Consider the following 18,823-nt stretch of genomic DNA (forward strand, 5'->3'; position numbering starts at 1 on the left):
AAAAGCGACACAGATACGCCTTGTCATCCCCCCGGAAGCGCCGGTGGAAAGCAACTAATCTGTGATGGAGGTCGAATTGCCAAGTCCGCGGGACAGTTATAAGCCACCTCGCCCACCGACTCAATGCTCAGCAACACCTTTCTCTATCAGCTCCACTTCTTCTTTCGAGACAAGATCGACCACTCGACCCCAACAAGCCACCATGAAGCTCTCACTTGCCCTGATCAGTACTCTGCTTACGAGCTCCCTCGCACTTTCGGTCAAACGACAAAACGATGTACCCTCCTGCGTCAACGGCGATGTTGCCGACAGCAACGGCGGTCCATACGAGGGTGGTATGTAATAGCAACTGCCGGCTTCGGTCCCTTAGGTAAAACAAGCTGACACCCTATGTTTAGGCGCTGAATGTGAACAAGACTGCTACTTGACTGAACAGGAAGGGGACAGAGTCGATCAGATTTGCAAAGGGTACTGCACTGGAACACCGCTCGTGACAGGAACTGTTGTGTACAACTGCTATGGAAGTGGCTGAAGCGTGTACGGAAAGCCTTCTGGGGCGGACTTGTTGGAAACCCATTGTGTCAGAGCATTACATAGATACTTTTACACACCAACCTTCAATGGATGACTTCAACTTAAGCACCGCATAAATGCTTGTCTTCCGGGCGTACATGCTTATCCCTCGTGCGTGTACCTAGCATAACTATGTGTCAAGACGTCATCTTCTCGCCAATCTCTATATGAGATTCGTTCTTTACTATGAGTTCGTAAGGCTCGACCGGCAATACGGCTTACGCCCGAAACTCATCGACGAATGACAAGGCGCATGGTTGAAGCGAGATCCCCATACAAAACGCCCCGCAGAAGATTACCCCGGAATACACCGCGGACGTTGGATCAAAGTGTTGTGGTTTATAGTGGTTAAGGTTAGCTGCCGCCGTGACTAATCGAAGCAGGCACGTGGTGGTTGTGGGGGCTACATAAGGCGCCCCGAGGCACCCCGTCCGGGTCTTGGTAAACACCACTACCAAAATCAGACAATGATCGGGACGACCGTGCCACCCAACCCCGCCTCAACGTCGCAACGCTAAGGAAGAATATGTGCGTTGTTATGACCCAGCGATGTCATTTGGGGCGTACATGAGTCGGGTTTTAAGAGAGGACGAATGACGACAGTGCTAAGAGCAGCTGCAACCGACGAATCTACGCGACCAGCGACAGCTTCAGACACTGGAAGCGACAAGGAAACGTTCCGTTCCAACCGATTAGCCGGTGAGATGGTCTGAGCCCTTACATGCAATAAGCCGCAGTGTGACACATGACGAAATGTCCCATGAGTATGCCTTACTCTTGGCAAGAAGCGGATGGCCTTATTATGCAGCGATGTCTGGAGATGGAGTACAAACACCCTAGCCGCCCCCCACGCTCGCATCTACTGAGATCGGACTCGTTCAGAACCGCATCCAGACTTGATAATTCTTGCTGTTTTCGAGACTCTCCCTAAACCTTTTGCTTCAGCATTTCCAATGCAGCTCTTCCAAGTCATCAACAGATCGGCGTTTCTAGCCTTGCTTTCTTCTCCCTTCTACGCACATGCACAAGCATCCCAGAACGCAGATGGGCAAGAGCTAAGCCCATATAAGTTTGTGCCCTCCCCATGTATCGTCACAAGTCAACTAACCGTTCGATAGTCAGAACCTGACGCTTCGCTTCTTCAAGGATGGCCACGACGACACGTGTAACTACTACGACTCCCGCGACGCCTTGACCTTCACTACGAGTAGTATTCCCGTCGTCCCCCACTGTTTCAGTCTTGGAGACCTCTTTGGTGGAAACGCCACGCAGGGCTTTGTGAACCAGACATGGAACCTCGGTTCTAACAGGTTTGGTGACGAACAAGCGGGTATATACTGGACGCTTCTCAACGCCGACAAGTACGACAGATCAGCAAACTACTCTCGGGTCCTATACCGCCACCATGTAGTGCAGGCTTATGACGACATATGGAAGGAGGGCCATCTCTCAAATATGATGGCTACCGTCTACGGAGGGGAGGACTGCTCTGAACTCGATCCTAACGATGACCAAAACTTGCTGAATTGGTTTGGGTACAGCTGTTGGAGTGCTGATGAGGGTGATTGTGGCAATACACCTTACCCCCTCAATAGTTTCAATCTTGCCTCAGTCGACCAGAGGTCAGACCGCAAGTGCTGGTTGCATTCGGAATTGGGCGCGGCTGTGCATGGATTCTCGTCTTCTCGGGCGATAATGGGAGCTTTCGCGAGTGTATCTCTAGCTGTCTGGCTGGCCTTGTAAGGTATCTAGATGTTGACAGGAGAATTTGTATAGCTAGACATTGAAAAACTCAACCTCAAGCGCAAAAGAAGTGATTAAGGCAGAAAGTGAGCACACGGCATTGTGACTGTGCCACAAGTAGGGCCGGACTGCTTTCACCAGCGCGGATCCAAAGATTCCGGAAACGTGTTACGGAGTGACCAGAAATCATGATAAAGGTAAGAAGTTCGGAATGTCATTACGCCTATGTATGCCCAGCCTTTTGAACCCAGTGTCCAAACGCCAGCAGAAGAAGAACAAGTAGACAAGACAGATATACCGCTGCCGCTGCCCACATCAAACGCCGTGACTATGCAAAAAAAGCCCAACACGGGGGTAAAACGCCAAAACTATACACCACCACAATCCCAGCATCTACCCACTTCCATGACTCCTCAATTTCCGCCCAGCCGCAAGACCCGGACCAACGCTATTACCGAAATTCGTAATATTCTCCCTATCACCACGGTCGCCAGCAACGCCAACCGTCTTCCTCGTCATCTTCTTCATCGGAAGCTTACTTGTATCATCGCCATTCGTTCGCGCCTTCTTATTCGGAGGGCCGCCGTTCAGCGAATCGCATGAAGACTGGGATGCGAGATGGGGAAGTGGCTGGGTATGAGCTTCCTGCGCCACCACGTTAACATCTAGCTCCCGCAGGGAGGAAGGATTGCCTGTGGGGAGGTGCGAGATGGTGTGGGCGTGCGCACTGATGGAGTGCGAGAAAATGGGCTTCTTGCTCGTGTCGGCGAATATGTCGGTTGGAGAGGAGAGGTTGAGCGTTCCTGTGGCGTCGTCGAAGATGGGTTGCTTCGAAGGGCTGCGTGTGGTGGTGTCGACGGGTGCGGGGCGGTCTCGAAGACGAGAGAGGATGTTCTCGTGTGCTTCGGTGCGTGGGAGGGTGGAGGGGATGGTGTAGGAGACGCGCTGGGGTGTTTCGCCGGTGGGGTTGTATTCGATCAGATTCTGGGACCCGACGACCTCGCGAAGCTCGTGCAGTGGTGCACGAATATCCGCATCTGCAGCAAGCGCTGGTAAAGTTTCCTTCAGTGTATTTGCTTGTGCTGACATGTCCGATTCGAGAGACTGAACGCGATCGAACGAAGTGGATAGATGATCACCGATGCTAGAGTATGAAGCTGCCACTGTAGACGACAAAGCAGCCAGCGATGCTGTATGGGCGGTGTGATGGGTGTTGTTCTGTTCGCGGATGCGGGCTACGATGTCATCCAAGGATTGAAGCTGAGTGTCCAGGTGTGCCATCTGAGCCTCAACAGTCTTGACAGTGCTCTCGTGGACGGATGTGGTCGTGTCCTTGATCGAAGTAGAATGCTGGGTTGCGGCTGCAAAGTCTGACTTGATCTTGGTCTTGACGGCATCTCTTGACTTGGATACACCCGCCAGGATGTCTCTAGACCTATCTGACCATGCAATAACACCATCAGCATAAGCATCTTGCTTCGTCTCGAACGCAGCGTTGGCGGCATTCATCTCCTCTCGTACAGCCGAGAGCTTCTCGTCTAACCTCTTCTCTTGCGCGTCGGCGTTTGCGTTGATGATTGCGGTAAGCTGTGAGAGCAGTTGTTGGCGGTCTTCGGCCGACTTCTGTTTCTCCTCGTTCACGACCTTCTCAAGTTGGCCCTGAGATGTCTTGTTCGCCTCGACCAAGGCCGCGTTGGCCTCTACGACCTGTTGGTGTAGTCGCTCGTTCTCGATTTGCTGGTCGTTCAGATCCTTGACTAGATCGTCAAAGGTGGTTTTGAAGTCTCGGCCGAGCCCGGCATAGGACGCGTGAACTTGCGTGTGGAAAGCGTCGAGTTCCGTGATGATGTTCGCAGAGATTGTCTCCGCCGCTGCTGAGAGCTCATCGAGGCCTGCGCCGATCTTCGTCTTGACGTCTTCTCGAAGAGTCCTGATCTCCTCCAGGACTTCATTCATATGGTCGCGCGCTTGAGCTGTCTGTCCGTTAACTTCTTGTTCGGAAGTCTGGTATGCCTCCATCTTTTCCTGCAAGAATGACTGCGAGGCGCCAAGCTGCTCAAGTTCATCTCTGACAAAAGCTTGCATACGTTCTGATATCGCGTTCATCAGCTGTTCTTGCTGTTGCTGAAGCTCCTCTATCCGGTCCTCGACCATACGGGTGGTATCGACAACCTGCGTTTGGGAGGAATTCCAATTCCGTCGGTTCTGCGATTGGAGTTCTGATTTCCGTCGAATCTTCGACCGTAAACCGTCGATAGCTGATGTGGTCTTGCCGAGTGTTGAAATCATCTCTTTCCCAACCTCTGCGAGCTCTTGCTCAGTCTTCTGATGCGCCTTTCGCAGTTCCGCCTCTTCGGTAAGGTTTTGGCGCGTGTGCTCCAGAACAATCTCCGTCTTCTCTAGGATACCCTTGGTGCCTTCCAAAGCGAGTTGAGTTTGTTCGTTGTCCTTCTTCAATGTCTGGAAGTTTGTCGTGAGTTTGAACAGATCCTCCACCTTGTTGCGCAGGTTGACCTCCATGGTCTCAAGGCGGTCGCGTTGTTCCTCGCTAAGGATTCGTCTCGATTCGCTGACTGTTGTGATCTCCTCGTAATTCTCCTGTGTAAGATAGACACCGTTGCGCTGCCGGGTCGCTATCAATTCGCTCTTGAGTTTCTCGATTTCGGCTGTGTACTCCTTGAGCAGGGTCTTCTTGTTGATGGCTTGGTTCATTTGCGGTTTGTTGCGGATATTCTTGGCACGGAATGCATAGTCGAGGGTGGATATCGTCTCTTCGAGGTTGCTCTTCGCTGGCGACAAGGTCGCAATGATGCACGTCTTTGTTCGACCGCCCAACGAGTCTTGCAGCAGGCGGGTGAGTTTTGACTCTCGGTACGGGATATGCGAGCTGCGTTCTACGAGTGCGTTGATAACGCGACCCAATGTTAGCAAACTCTTGTTGATAAGACCAGCCTCTGCTGCGCGCTTGTTCTCAGCACCACTGCGCTGGATGTTCTCACTACCCGCAAGATCGACGAGGTTGAGCTTTCCGGCGCTCAGGTATTCCTGGCCATCTTCTGTTGTTCGCTTGATGTAGACGGTAATGGTGAAGACGGTATGGCTTCGCGAACTGAGGTCGTTGCACTTGGTCGCAGCTACCTGTCGCTTGTGGCTGCCGTTGCGCAGCATTGTGATACCCTCGGCAGCAGTCTTGAGATGGCACTCCTCCATTCCCTGCACCATGGTTGTGGTAGAGCCCTTCTTGCTGTTATCGTCGTAGATCTTCAGCTTTGTCGCGTCGTCCGGTGAAAGCAAATCGCGAAGTTCTTCGTTGTAAAGTTCGATGAAAGAGCATTTGACCGAGTTTTCGATCTCGTCAGTCTCGAGGCGTTGGAAGAGCGCGTACAAGACGCGTGGTATGATACCGGCGGCGTCTGGCAGAGGGAGGACGTTGGAGATGTCACCAGTCATGGTGTACGTCTTTCCTGTACCAGTCTGACCGTATGCGAAGATTGTGCAGTTGAAGCCGTCGACAACCTAGATGGTTATTAGCAGCGGAAGATGGCTCTCTTCCGTCTCAACTCACTTCGTCCAGAATAGGCGCCACAACTTCGTCGTACATCATGGCCTGGTCGGCTGCCGGAGAAAAGACCTTGTCGAACTGATACGTCTTGTTGCTCAGCGCACTCGGGCCCATGGACAGGTCTACAGCTGTGCCCCTGATTCCGTTGGTCGACACGACGACGCCGCTGTTTTCGCGCACTTCGCGGTCATTGCGCCCTCTACACCGGACGACAACGTTGATGTTTGTCTCTTCTCCTCCCTCGCTTTCGAAGTCTATCTTGCGCTTCAAGGGCGATGATCGTGGAGCTCGCGCCGAGGAAGCTACTGATTCGGCTCTCGATGAGCGGCCGTCCATGGCGGGTGTCGCTGAACGGCCACGCGCCAGATGGGGCGGGCGCGTCGTGGGAGGTCGCATGCTCGTGGTATTCCGCTTGACCGGCGGTCCTGGCCGCGGGAGTCCAGACATGGCGACGTTCGAGGGGTGGTGAAGGCGGATATGCGGGTTAGGGTGACATGCGTCTGGTGTTGCGGAACCTGCACACGTAAACAGTCAGTAAACACGTTCATGCAGGGATCCTGCTTAGCTCAATGGCACAGACCACACGCTATCAACTATCGCGAACACGGCGCGCTACGTCAATGCAGCATGCATGCACATCTCTATACACATCTCCGTATACATTTTGTCTTCATGTCTCGATAACTGAGTCGATGCAATACATCCCGAATGATATATTACCAGCTTCATCCTGTGCAAACCGTTGAGCTCCTAGTCAACCCAACTACCTGCCTGCGCGTCTGCCCCGCCACCCCTCATTCACCGCGATCGTGTTATGGTCGGTACTTCATTGATTAGAACGTTGTCACAACATCGATTATTGTATCGCTTTACACCAGCTTCATTGATATTTATTCTTGTGTTTGGGGCTGCACGGATAGACCCGGCGCCTTGTCCTCGTGGACACAGCACGCGCCTATGAGCTCCTTGCTATCTACGAGCTAGGCAGCACATCAACTGACAGACAAACTACGACAACTTACTCCACTCATACACTTATCACATACCCAACATGGAAGACGGCATCATGCAGCTACAGCCTGGGCGCAGTGTAGGCTTCATGAGTCCGTTGCGACCGTCTTTCCCAGTTACCAAGCTGACAGAGACACAGCCCTCGGTTGCTCCCTACACGAGGTCCTGACAACGATCAAAGCCGAAGTCAAGGCTTTCCCACGCTTCCAACTCTACCACGACGAACTACGACCCATATCATCACCTGTACAAGTCGTCCTCCCTGACAACGGTCTGCGCCTACAGTTCGACGGCCCCGACCAGCGCCTCCGCCTCATCGAAGTGCTCGATTTCGCAAAGGCCAAGTTGGTATACAAGGACATCGACGTGTACAAGCCTGGTGAGGGAGGCTTCTCTGGTGGCGTATCAGGCCCGAGATTTCGCCATGTCTACGACAAGCTGCTGGGACCGACATATGGCGGAGAGTACATACCCCCGAAATCCGAAGACCTAAACGCGAGTGGCACATACAATCTATCGTATCCAGGGATAGCGTTCAACTTCCCAGTTCAACACTCCGCCTACTCTCCAAAGAAGGACTTCATCTCGCTTCTGTCATCATCAGCTACTGGGTCTGCAACATCCATGGCGGTTTTCAACGGCGAGTCGTGGCAAAAAGCCCGCGGAACATTGTTCACAGCAATACCGCCGAATCCGAGGTCGTTGGCCTTAGGCAAAGCAAAAGATGGTGGCCCAGACGAGATCGAGACGGTCAAGGTACACGGAGAGGGTAGGATAGAGCTCGTCCGGCGCTCGAGTCCTCCGTTCTGGATCATTCTGAGCGAGACAACGCCTCAGGATTTGATCATGGAGCTTGGTGCCCCAGACTCCATCTACCGCAAGAACGACCATCGCCTATCAATACACAAGGATCGGAGGACGAGCGACGCGTCAGATCTCTCGCCTGGTGGTTCCACTCCAGATGATGACTCAGACCACGGCTCAGTGGTCAGAAGCGACGACGAAGATGCTTGGGAAGATGATGATGAGGCCGCACTGGAAGCTCAAGAGCGAGAAGTCGCAGCGGCTGAGCACTTTTATAATTACTATCATCATGGCTTTGACATTCTCATCTCGCAACCTACGCAGATCTCCCCACCTTCTCCTACTGCGGAGAGACACGAGTCGGAACTACATGCGCAGGGAGAGCTCAGCGCGCAACCGCTAAACCACCTAACTGCAACAAAGATCATATTCCACGGTAACGTGCCGGGTTCGTACCAGTTTAACCGGCACCGACGAAGCAGATGGACACTCGAGCATGTACCCTCAGCCATGTACCGCGATCCCCTTAGTTCGGAGATGGGCTTTGGAGACATTTCCGGTCGGCTGAAGGAAGTATTCAAGCCATACTACGACAATGAAGAGCAGGAGAGATTACAGCAACGTGGCATGGCCTTGAACAGAGGCTGGGGCGACAGCCCTGGTAGTAGCTGCGAACTTCTTGGAGGATGGGAAGAGAGTTCGGGGAAGAAGAGCAAGTTTGCGAATGCTGGTAGTGTCTTGATGGAGGGTGCTGCGGATGTCGGGAACGTGGAGCTGTTTGGATTTCCGGGTATGGTGTTTGAGGTGCTGAAGAACGGAGCTGTGAGCTCGTTGACCGTGTATTGATACGATATGAGTGCCGCTGCTAGTGCCTGCAGGTATGGAAGGCGTTGTGGCCGTGCACATATGGTGAGGGTTCCCAGTACTATAGAGCTAAATGTAGCAACTTATCACATACATTGTTCCCTGAGTTTTATCATTTCGACAGCGGTGTTAATACTTAGCAGAGCATCAATGACCCGACGCCATCTCCGCGTCATCGCCGATGTCGGCCGAACCATCACCGAGCCCATCTATGGATCCAAAAATATTGGAACTCTAACACTTCCCCGCCGATTCGCCCGCCCATGATGCTATTATGCTAACCCCAACACGCATCCTCCGCGCATCATGGTCAAACACCCTCCGACTGCCAAAATCTAGTTTTCCGCCGCGACCGTTAGCGTCAACGAACCCAACCTACCTGCGACGATGCACCGATGACCTGTATTCGTGGCAGGCGAGCCCCGAACGCGTTTTACGTTATGGACACCTGGAGAAGCGGTTGAATGGACAGAATGGCGAGGCGGAAGGCAATGCGCCAAAAGAGACCTTTACTTTGCATGATGGACCGCCATACGCCAATGGGCCATTGCACATCGGACATGCCTTGAATAAGATCACCAAGGACATCATCTGCAGACACCAGGTCGGACAAGGAAAGAAGGTGTCATACATTCCTGGCTGGGACTGTCATGGTTTACCCATTGAGATCAAGGCTCTCCAGGCGCAAAAGAAGGATGCGGCGCAAGCAGATCCTGTAAGCGTGCGTGACGCCGCGCGCGAATTGGCGACCCGAACGATCGAAGAACAGAAGCGCGGCTTCAAGGAATGGGCTGTGATGGGCGACTGGGACAACGCATATCAGACGATGGAGCGCGGTTTCGAGATCAGACAGCTGGAAGTGTTTAAGAGCATGTTTGAGAAGGGCTTGATTTACAGGCAGTTCAAACCCGTCTACTGGAGCCCGAGTTCGCGAACAGCCCTCGCGGAAGCTGAGTTGGAGTACGATGAGGGTCATAAGAGCTTAGCTGCTTTTGTGCGATACCCAGTACATCTTTCGGAGGCTTTAAAGAACGGGGCTTTGAAGGAGGTAGACCGTGAACTTAGCGTAGTCATCTGGACGACTACACCCTGGACTCTACCCGCGAACAAGGCGATCGCGGTTCACAAGGACATGCAATACTGCGTAGTCAAGGATGCTGAGAAGGATGGCGAGCTGATCCTCGTTGCAGCTTCACGAGTAGCGGAGTACCAGAAGATCCTTGAGCGGAAGCTCGAAGTAGTGATCGCAGATGTGCGTGGCGCAGATCTAGCCGGTCAAGTTCAGTACGAGAATCCGTTCCAAAAGGCAAACGGACTACAGTCGATAATCCATGCCGACTTTGTCACCGACTCCTCAGGTACTGGACTAGTCCATCTCGCTCCTGGACATGGTATGGACGACTACAACGTCTGCATGGCGCTCAACGTTCCAGCTTTTGCCCCAATAGATGATGCTGGTGCTTTCACTAAGGACGCGTTTCCGGAACAGCCCGAGCTTCTGGAAGGTCTACCTGTCGCTGATATCAAGAAGTCGGGTAGCAATGCTGTATGCAACTATCTCCAGACGCTGGACATGCTTCGGGGCAAGCAAAACTACCGCCACAAATATCCCATCGACTGGAGAACGAAGGAACCTGTCATCACGCGCGCTACTGAACAGTGGTTCGCCAACGTAGAAGGTATCAAGGACGCGTCGATGAAAGCAATTGCCAACGTCAACTTCATGCCTGAGACAGGTAGAAGTCGTCTAGAGAGCTTCATTCAGGGACGCAGCCAATGGTGTATCTCGCGACAGCGTGCTTGGGGTGTCCCTATCCCCGCCCTGTACAAGGTCGAGGGCGACACGCTAAAAGCGACCATGGACTCTGAGACCATCGACCATATCATCGAGGTAATCAAAGAACGTGGTATCAACGCCTGGTGGACGGACGCGCAGGACGATCCAGCTTGGAAGCCGAAGCATCTCACCGGAACATACGTACGCGGTAGAGATACCATGGACGTCTGGTTCGATAGTGGCACCAGTTGGAAGCTCCTTCCAGAACAAAAACACAAGCCTGTTGCCGATGTATACCTTGAAGGCACTGACCAACACCGCGGCTGGTTCCAGTCATCACTCCTTACCCACGTCGCAACCCAGCCTTACTCTACAGAGACCGGCAAAGCACCATACAAGACTCTGATCACCCATGGCTTCACACTCGACTCCGACGGCCGCAAGATGAGCAAATCTCTCGGCAACGTTATTTCCCCATCCCAAATCATGTCCGGCGAACTCCTCCCACCCGTCAAACGAAAGAAGCAAAAAGGCGTCAAGCAAGACCCAGCAACTAAGCACACACCAACATACGATGCCATGGGCGCCGATGCACTCCGCCTCTGGGCCGCAAGCAGCGACTACACGCGCGACGTCACAATCGGACAGCCTGTGTTAATGTCTGTGAACCAAGCCCTCCACAAATACCGCGTCACCTTCAAATGGCTGCTAGGCATCTTCTCGCTTCCATCATGCCCACCACCTTTCATCTCGTTCAACGAGCTCATACCCACCATCACCGATTTCAGCGAACTCACTGACCGCCTCGCCGTTCACCGACTGGTGCAGGTCAGCACAGAAGTGCACAACCACTTTGGCAAATACGAGTTCTTCAAAGGCGTCAACGCAATTAACAAGTACATTTCCATGGATCTGAGCGCTTTCTACTTCGAAACACTCAAAGATCGCGTGTACACTGGCGATACAAAGGACTGCGAGACGCTCCAACGCGTTTTGGGTCTCATTTTCTATGAGCTATTGCAGATGCTTGCTCCAGTTTGTCCGCTGCTTGTTGAAGAGGTCTGGGATCATGTCCCTGCAGAGCTCAAGGAGAAGAGTGCTCATCCTGCACGCGCGGTTTGGTCGCCTCTTCCCGCGCTCGCGGCGTTTGAATCTGCTAGTCTAGAGGCTATGAGCGAGACGACTAGTACGCTAGGTGCAGCCATCAAGATCGCACAAGAGCGCCTCCGTGCCGAGAAAAAGATCGGTTCAAGTCTCGAGAGCGCAGCGACGGTTTACCTACCCAAGTCGACCAACCCCGAGAACTTCTACGCCGAATTCTCGAAGTGCATGCAGCCTACATTCCTCACGCCAACAGATCTCGAAACTCAGCTCGCTGGCCTCTTTGTTATCAGCGGTCTCAACTTTTGGACACCGACAGGGTCGTTTTTTGCGGACAATGTGTTCACGGCGGAGGATTCTGATACGTTGAAGCAGCGGTCGCAGTGGTGGGAGGAGGAAGCGCTTTCGAGCGTCACGGGGGTGTTGGGGAAGGCGAAGGTGCTGGTGCATCCGCCTAGTGGGGAGAAGTGCCCGAGGTGTTGGCGCTTTGTCAAGGAGGAGAAGGAGGAGATTTGTGGGAGGTGTAAGGGTGTTGTTTCGCAGCAGGGTGGAGTGTAGTTGTGACTAGTGCTTGGGGTGCATTGTACATTACTGTAGGATCGTAGTGTGTGCTATATTCAGAGACCGAAAGAACGCTTTCCTTTGCGCAGTGCCTCCTTTCATCTGTTTCGTGGCCTCTGCTCAAGTCCAAATTCTCACTGTGGCAACTCCATATCTCGCTCGTCCCGTTCTTTAGTATGAGGTAGTCAGGTTCAGTTGCTATACTACTTGAGGCTATGGTCCCCATAACGTCGCACCTCTTCCTCCGTTGCTTGGGCCCTCCAAGCCCAAAGGATCTTCTGTGCCGGCATGAAATCCTTTGCAGAACCTGGACTGGTAGACTTGTTTCCGCTCTCGGTAGCATTAGTCAATTTTTGTCGCCAGGTTCGTCCTTTCTCAGGCTGGCTGCTTTCCATAGAGTTGACAATCCCACTCCGGTAGTTCTTTCAGGCTTGCTGCTTTTCATTGCATCAATGCTCCGACTCCTGGCAACCCTCTCGTCTTCTGGAAATTGAAGAAAATTCAAGGGGCCCAGTATCAATTTCGGTGTCGAAGATCGTCTGGAGGGTCGTAAAGGTATGCTACAGCAGGGTAGATTTCAGGGGTTTTAGGCCTGTTTCCAATCGCCTTGGAAAGCCTCTGTCGCCATGTCCGCCTTTCTTTGGCGTTAACGCTGTCCCTGGGATGATCAGGCTCTGATGGTCCAGGCTGGATGAGATCGGGAGAATCAGGCGGCACGCGGGAATTACGCAAGTACGGTAAAAGTGCCAAACGTGCCTGAGTGGCCCTCCACGCCGATACTGAACCTGTATCAGAATCAACTGCCTCTCCTGACGGTCTGCGGGGACGCGGTTGTGACGACATTTGTTCGAAACCTGGATTTCGTAGGCTTTCTCCTGGTACCTCTGGAAACATGTGGAACTTCTCTACACTGTTAAGTGATCTAGGCCTCGTACGTCTTGATGATACTTTGCGGTCTGGCCCTTTCTGGCGGCTGGAAGCGGAGAAGATATTTGAGGTGATGCGGCCAACTCGCTCTCGAAGCGATGGAGGGGGCCTCTGTGTAGGAGCAGGTTCTACGTAACGAACGGTAGAGTCTACAGTCGAGGGCAAATGCACTGTAGCTCGGGTAGGTGAGTAACTTGTGGTTAGCGGTGCCTTCTCGGTTGCCTCAGGTTGGTTGAGACTGCGCTTAGGGGATCCCTCCCATGGAAACCTCTGCTCATCCAGCCCTGCAACCATGGGTTTTCTACGGAGAGCCTCATTTGCGATCGTTGGCTGATGCTCGGAGAATTCTGTCCTTTGTTCGTTGGATATTCCAACTCGGGCATCTTTGAATTTAGAAGTGATCTGATCCCACGAAGTATCCACTTCCTCCGGGGTCATGCTGCTCGTGGCTAATGCTAACTCCTTGTCCTGATCGGCGTATTGATCATCCGCTGCGGTTCGTGAACGATGTGTTTCCTGACGGGATATACTAGACCTACTGACTGACACTTCCGAGCCAGAGTCATGATCTGAGGGATCCAAAGCTATCCTTGTTGAGCCTAGGCTAGAGAGTGCCGGTACACCTTGCCGCGCGGCGTTAGAAGATGTATCGTTCTCTTCCACAGTAGCCATATAGTCCGTTTGAGGTATCGCAAATAACGCGAGTTGCTCAAGATGGCGTGCGAGATGAGACCTCAATCTATCTGCATGCTGACCACATAACGTGCAAGTCCCCCAAGAAGCGGTGGATGGGCGCTGCAATCCCCGATGCAAGCTCAGAAGCTGTGCCTCTTCGAGAGGCTCGAAATGAACGGTGCGCATATGACTCAGGAAGTCTTTCATGTTGACAAAAGACTGGTGAGACTCTGTGTTGCAGAACCATTCCACGCGATGGGTCCGGGATTCATGATTGAACCAATCGTCAATATTTTCGAAGACGTACTCGTGTAGTTGGCAGTCTGAGTAGGTACAGATGTAGGGCTGAAGGTCAGACAAGACATGCTTCCTTGTGCTTAGATGTTAGCCAAGTAATCGACGGTAGGGACTTGAGATAACTGACTTCCATCTACGCTCTGACGTGATGACTTGAGCAGTGGAGCAGTAAGGACATATAAATTTCTCCGAGAGCCGACCTTCTTTTGTCCGGGGTCGATTCGGAAGCCTGATTGTTATCGCATTTGCAGTCTGTTCGGATGCAATGGACGAGGCGAAGTCGGACACTGACGGTGTATAAATTCCGATCGCCGGTGAGTATGATACCATTGGAGTGTGCTTCTTCAATGTTGTCGCATTAGAAAGCTCTGTGCGTTGACTTGGGCCCTTCGAGCTGGGTGTTGACTCGCTAGCTATATCTCCTTCAGTAGATTTGGGTAGACGACCATGCGCACCCATAGGAGTGTCAATCACTGTGACCTCTTTCCCTTGCAAAGCATCAGTGTGGTCTTTGCGGTACTGTATCAGTTGCCTTCGTCTCGATATCATCTTCGCTAAGCGGGTAGTAACCGTCTCGTTGAGGTTGGGGAACTTATCCCTAATATACATGATGTCAAACGGTAAGTATGCAGTTGTATCAGCGGTATAACTCTTCTTCATGCGATCGATAGGAGCAGGACTGCGAATAGGTAGCTTCCAAAGACAGTCAATGATGAAGTTGATGGGGTCTACTACTGTCGGCTTTGCTGGTTCGGGGACTGGCCGGTTTGGTTTCTGTCGCGGAAGCTTCCCTTTACCTGGATATTCTGCTTCAGAGTCGGAAGAAACTTCCCATGGGGAATCAGACGAGTCGGTCTCATCTTCGTCTGTATCTGAAGGCTCGAATTTGTCCGTAATCCGATTACGAGCCGCTATGTCCTCGATCTGAGCGGCTTCTGATGCTGAACAGCGCTTCCGTCAGCAACATCTTAAATGTGTATACAGTAAGACTGTGCTACCTTTGTTAAGCTAATGCATGAGCATTGAATTAGCCGTCGTTCCCATATCGCGACAGGATTGACTATAACAGGTGACAGTGAAAGAGGCATGGTGTCTTACACAGCTGCACAGATCCTGCATCAACCTCAGAACCTAGAATGTCTGTGAGTTCTGCATGTACAATAGCGATGAAGGCTGAATACCTGGACTTTGTAAAAGGATGCCTCTCTCAGCCGATAGTCTAGAGACGACTTATACCTAGTGCCACTATGCATGGCACCAACATTCCCAGCCCAAAGTCTGTACTTATCGAAGGCATTCTGTGCTTCATTCTGGTCGTTCCAGCGACGAGAAGTGGTTAGTACGCTGATAAAGGTAAGGAAAATAGAGACACAGCTAGTGTGAACTTCGGCAATAGACTGATGCATCTTCGCGTAGCGACATCCTGTTGATCGAAAGGAGAGATCAAGTTAATGATAACAACGGAAGGCTGAGATTCCAAGGTTGCGAGGTTACACGGCGATGCATTACACCACGTGGGCCAGCTGACAGCTAGAGCTCTTCGGGCCTAGCGACAAGGCTGCGTATCCCGAGGTCATCGAGCCCACATCTTCGTTGCAGCCTTCTCCATACAGGTTTCTCCGTCGAAATAACGCACTCATGATGTGCTAGGATTATCGCGTTATCCTGGCCACATCTACAACAATTGCAGTTTTGCTGTCTTTTCACCGAGTCTGCCACCTCACCGAACCAGCGACGACGCAGGCTCCCTTATCATGTCTGGGTTCGAAGTAGCCGGAATAGTTTTGGGATCGCTGCCTTTGGTAATATTGGCTCTAGAGCACTACGTCGAAGGAGTATGACATAAAGATTCGATAAGTCAGCAGATGATGACTGACGTATTATAGCTTTCAACAATCAGGAGTATGCAAAAGTACGAGGAAGCATTCGAGCATCTTCATGCTTCTTTTGTGACAATCGCCTGTATATACAGGAACTCATGCGAGGAGCTTCTAAGTCCATTGGCTCTTTCAGACGCCCAAGTGTGTCAGCTACTCGAAGACCATGACAGCTCATCATGGGAAAATGCTGATCTCAACGACGCTTTGCGCAATCGATTGGGAAGCAACTATCTACCCTTCAGGTCTTCAGTAAAGCAGCTGAACAAGAAGCTCAATCTTTTGGCGCGGAAGCTGCAGCTAGGCGACAACTTTCAGGTGTGAACTTAGATAACTCCGAAAAGACAGCAGCATTTGCTAAGATGCAGCAGCCACCTTGGACTACACCAACAGGACGTATCGATGCAGCTGCGCGAAACAAGTTCTTCACCGACCCTTGGATACGTATAAAAGGAGGACTCAAGACGAAGCACCATAAGCAATTGCTAGCGTCCATCGAAGAGGACATCGGCCGCATCTCCAGCCTTACCGCAGGAGCAATTGCGCTTGAACCCTTACGACTCCAAAGAAGACGCAAAGCCAACACCGAGTATCTCCAGAAGTTCAGACAACAGGCGGAGAAACTGTACGACGCTTTCAACACACGGTGGTCGTCCAGGTGCACATGTCAGAGTACACATCAGGCGAACCTGCGGCTTGACATACAAAGAAATGATGGAACAGGAAACCCATCCAACTTTAAACTTGTATTCACTTTCGGCACACCGCATGCTGGGCATGCCACTGCCTGGAAGTTAATCCCAGTAGAGATCGAGGCTGTCGATGTGATCGACATAACAAACCCAGGCAACGGCTCACTGCTCCCTAGCATCATAGTTCACTCAAACGCAAAAGCACACGACCACTGGAAGTGTCTCAAAAGAGCTCCAAATATCGTCGACTTGTGCGCAACATTACAACGCTGTCCAAGTCCGGGCTGCATCGGAGTCATGAGTAGCAAGCTCGCGAAACACCACATCCACACTCTTCGATTACCAAACGCAACCACAACCGATGAAAGAGTAAGCTTGCAACAGCTGCTTGAGAGGCAAAGCCAGAGCTTTCAGATCCAGGAAAAGTGTATGCTAGCTCTTACTCTAGCCTCCGCCGTCTACCAACTTCACAACACACCATGGCTAGAAGAAACCTGGGACCTAAACGACATCTGCATTCTCAGTCAATCGGTACTATCCGACCAGCCATACATATCCCGAGACTTCCCTGCAACAACACCACCACCACCAGCACACAGCCAAAGAATGCGTATAACAAAGAACAGCATCATATTCGCCCTCGGCGTCGCATTACTGGAGATCTCGTACGGTAAGTCACTGCAAACCTTTGTAACCAAGGAGGATCTCGACGACGCAACAGGTAGCCGTACAGCATTCACCGACTATCTCATAGCAATTCGATTGGCGGAGGGGTTGCGTACGCGGGAACTGCCTAACTATGCGGATGCGACGCAGAGGTGTATACATTGCAATTTCGAAGCTACGGTGTTCAGTCTCGATAATGATGACTTTAGGGAGAGGTTCTATCAGGGTGTCATTGTGCCGTTGAGGAAGGATTACGAGTATGTTGTCAGTGCCGCTACGATATAATGTGTAGAATGAGAAATATGATCTATCATAGATGAAGCCAGTCGAATTAATCTTCTGATCCGACCGACGTTGCAGTACTTCCAGCATCCAAACGTGCCCGCTGAGGTAAGACACAGGAGTCCGAACGTGTCGGCAATCCAGTGCTCCCCACATGAAAGCCGGACGAACTACGGCCCGAACAGAAAGGTCAACATAGCTGCGCCTCCCTATCTGTGACAATAGCATCAGAATCGTTCCGAATGCAATGAATGTCGATTGCTATGCGAAGATAAACGGTCATCCAGAATCGAAACGATTCTAGCCGTCTTCACGTTCGGCAGCTGGAGATTAGAGAGTCCGTCAGTTAACAGAACCGCGAGCTCCGAGTATCAGCCCGACTGTTGGCATGGATTTGAAGACGTCTTTCGGTACTGAGAGAATTGTTATCTAGACATATGGTCTTGACCCGCGTGATAAGTGAGCAAAAGGACATACTCGTGGCATCATGCAGTCACCACGAAAGCCATGCCCAGGTAGATTCCTATTTGGTGAGCCTTGGTTGGAAGGAAGCTGGGAGCTTCACGATGCAACTCTGGCGATCGCAATTCACATCTTACCTCTGTATGAGTGCAGTGTAAGATGTAGACGAGATAGACGGCGCCATGGCAGAGATAGTGAACCATGTGTTTGGTACATGTAACTGACTCAGAATTGTTCGATTGGACGTCAACATGTCCAACGCGCAACCGGCGCCTGATGGCATGTCAGCTGAATGGGTTGGTTCTCCTATCTCAAACATAGTCGACCGTAGTCTGTGGCTTAAAGGGCCGTTGGTGGATCTCAATGGCGAACGGTCTTTGTAGTACTATGCGTGCCGTGTATTTGCAGGGTCGTGCGATGTACCAACACAGACGAAGGCGCCGCTTGCAGTCATCTGCACGCCCGCAGCCTATAAAGAACCGTCCTATTTGTGGAGGTTAGCTGCCTATCAGAGTTGCGCCGGGATCGGACTGAGTCGTGCAGGCAGAGCTTGTCAGTACTTGTCATGTACTTGCAGGCCACTGCCGTGTGGGCGACGACCCCGGATTCCGCTGACCAAGAATTAGATCAGCAGCCTCGCGGCCTTATCGTGTGTTTGTTCGGCAGGGTCAAGGCAGCTCCTTGCTGAATCCAGTGTATGGAGCGAGCAAGGCTGCGAGGTGGTCACGGACCAGGCTGCTTACGTGGATAGCGTGCCCGAGGCATCGGCAAGTAGCAGCAGGGCGTGACAGTGAGTCGCCACTTTCGGTTTCCAGAATATTTCTGCATGGGGCCGTGATGGGGTTGCTCGGGCAGATGACGACGCTGTGTGGCAACAGCGGGGGGCGTGCGATGCATGCTGCAGCCATTGAGACGGGCGTGCGATGCCAGCGCACAGCGAGTAGCAGGT

General features: G+C 52.2%; 3 protein-coding genes across 3 annotated transcripts; 2 read left to right on the top strand and 1 right to left on the bottom strand.

Annotated features, from left to right (window-relative positions):
• Positions 1-202: 202 nt before the first annotated feature.
• Positions 203-2,599, top strand: J4E92_005216 (uncharacterized protein; the record flags this gene model as incomplete). Its single annotated transcript, XM_051496599.1, has 4 exons — positions 203-335; positions 1,189-1,249; positions 1,692-2,108; positions 2,554-2,599. The coding sequence occupies 4 exons, from the start codon at positions 203-205 to the stop codon at positions 2,597-2,599; spliced, it is 657 nt and encodes a 218-aa protein (XP_051353319.1).
• Positions 2,600-2,709: 110 nt separating this feature from the next.
• Positions 2,710-6,325, bottom strand: J4E92_005217 (uncharacterized protein; the record flags this gene model as incomplete). The annotated part of the gene is made up of 2 exons (XM_051496600.1): positions 2,710-5,832; positions 5,882-6,325. 2 exons carry the CDS (start codon positions 6,323-6,325, stop codon positions 2,710-2,712), a joined length of 3,567 nt encoding a protein of 1,188 aa, XP_051353320.1.
• Positions 6,326-6,929: 604 nt separating this feature from the next.
• On the top strand, positions 6,930-11,993 carry J4E92_005218 (uncharacterized protein; the record flags this gene model as incomplete). Its single annotated transcript, XM_051496601.1, has 3 exons — positions 6,930-6,981; positions 7,029-8,515; positions 8,973-11,993. The coding sequence occupies 3 exons, from the start codon at positions 6,930-6,932 to the stop codon at positions 11,991-11,993; spliced, it is 4,560 nt and encodes a 1,519-aa protein (XP_051353321.1).
• Between the last annotated feature and the right edge of the window lie 6,830 nt (positions 11,994-18,823).

Source organism: Alternaria infectoria, assembly GCF_024043175.1.
Source record: "Alternaria infectoria strain BMP 0036 chromosome Unknown scaffold_7, whole genome shotgun sequence".
Taxonomy (NCBI): Eukaryota; Fungi; Ascomycota; class Dothideomycetes; order Pleosporales; family Pleosporaceae; genus Alternaria; species Alternaria infectoria.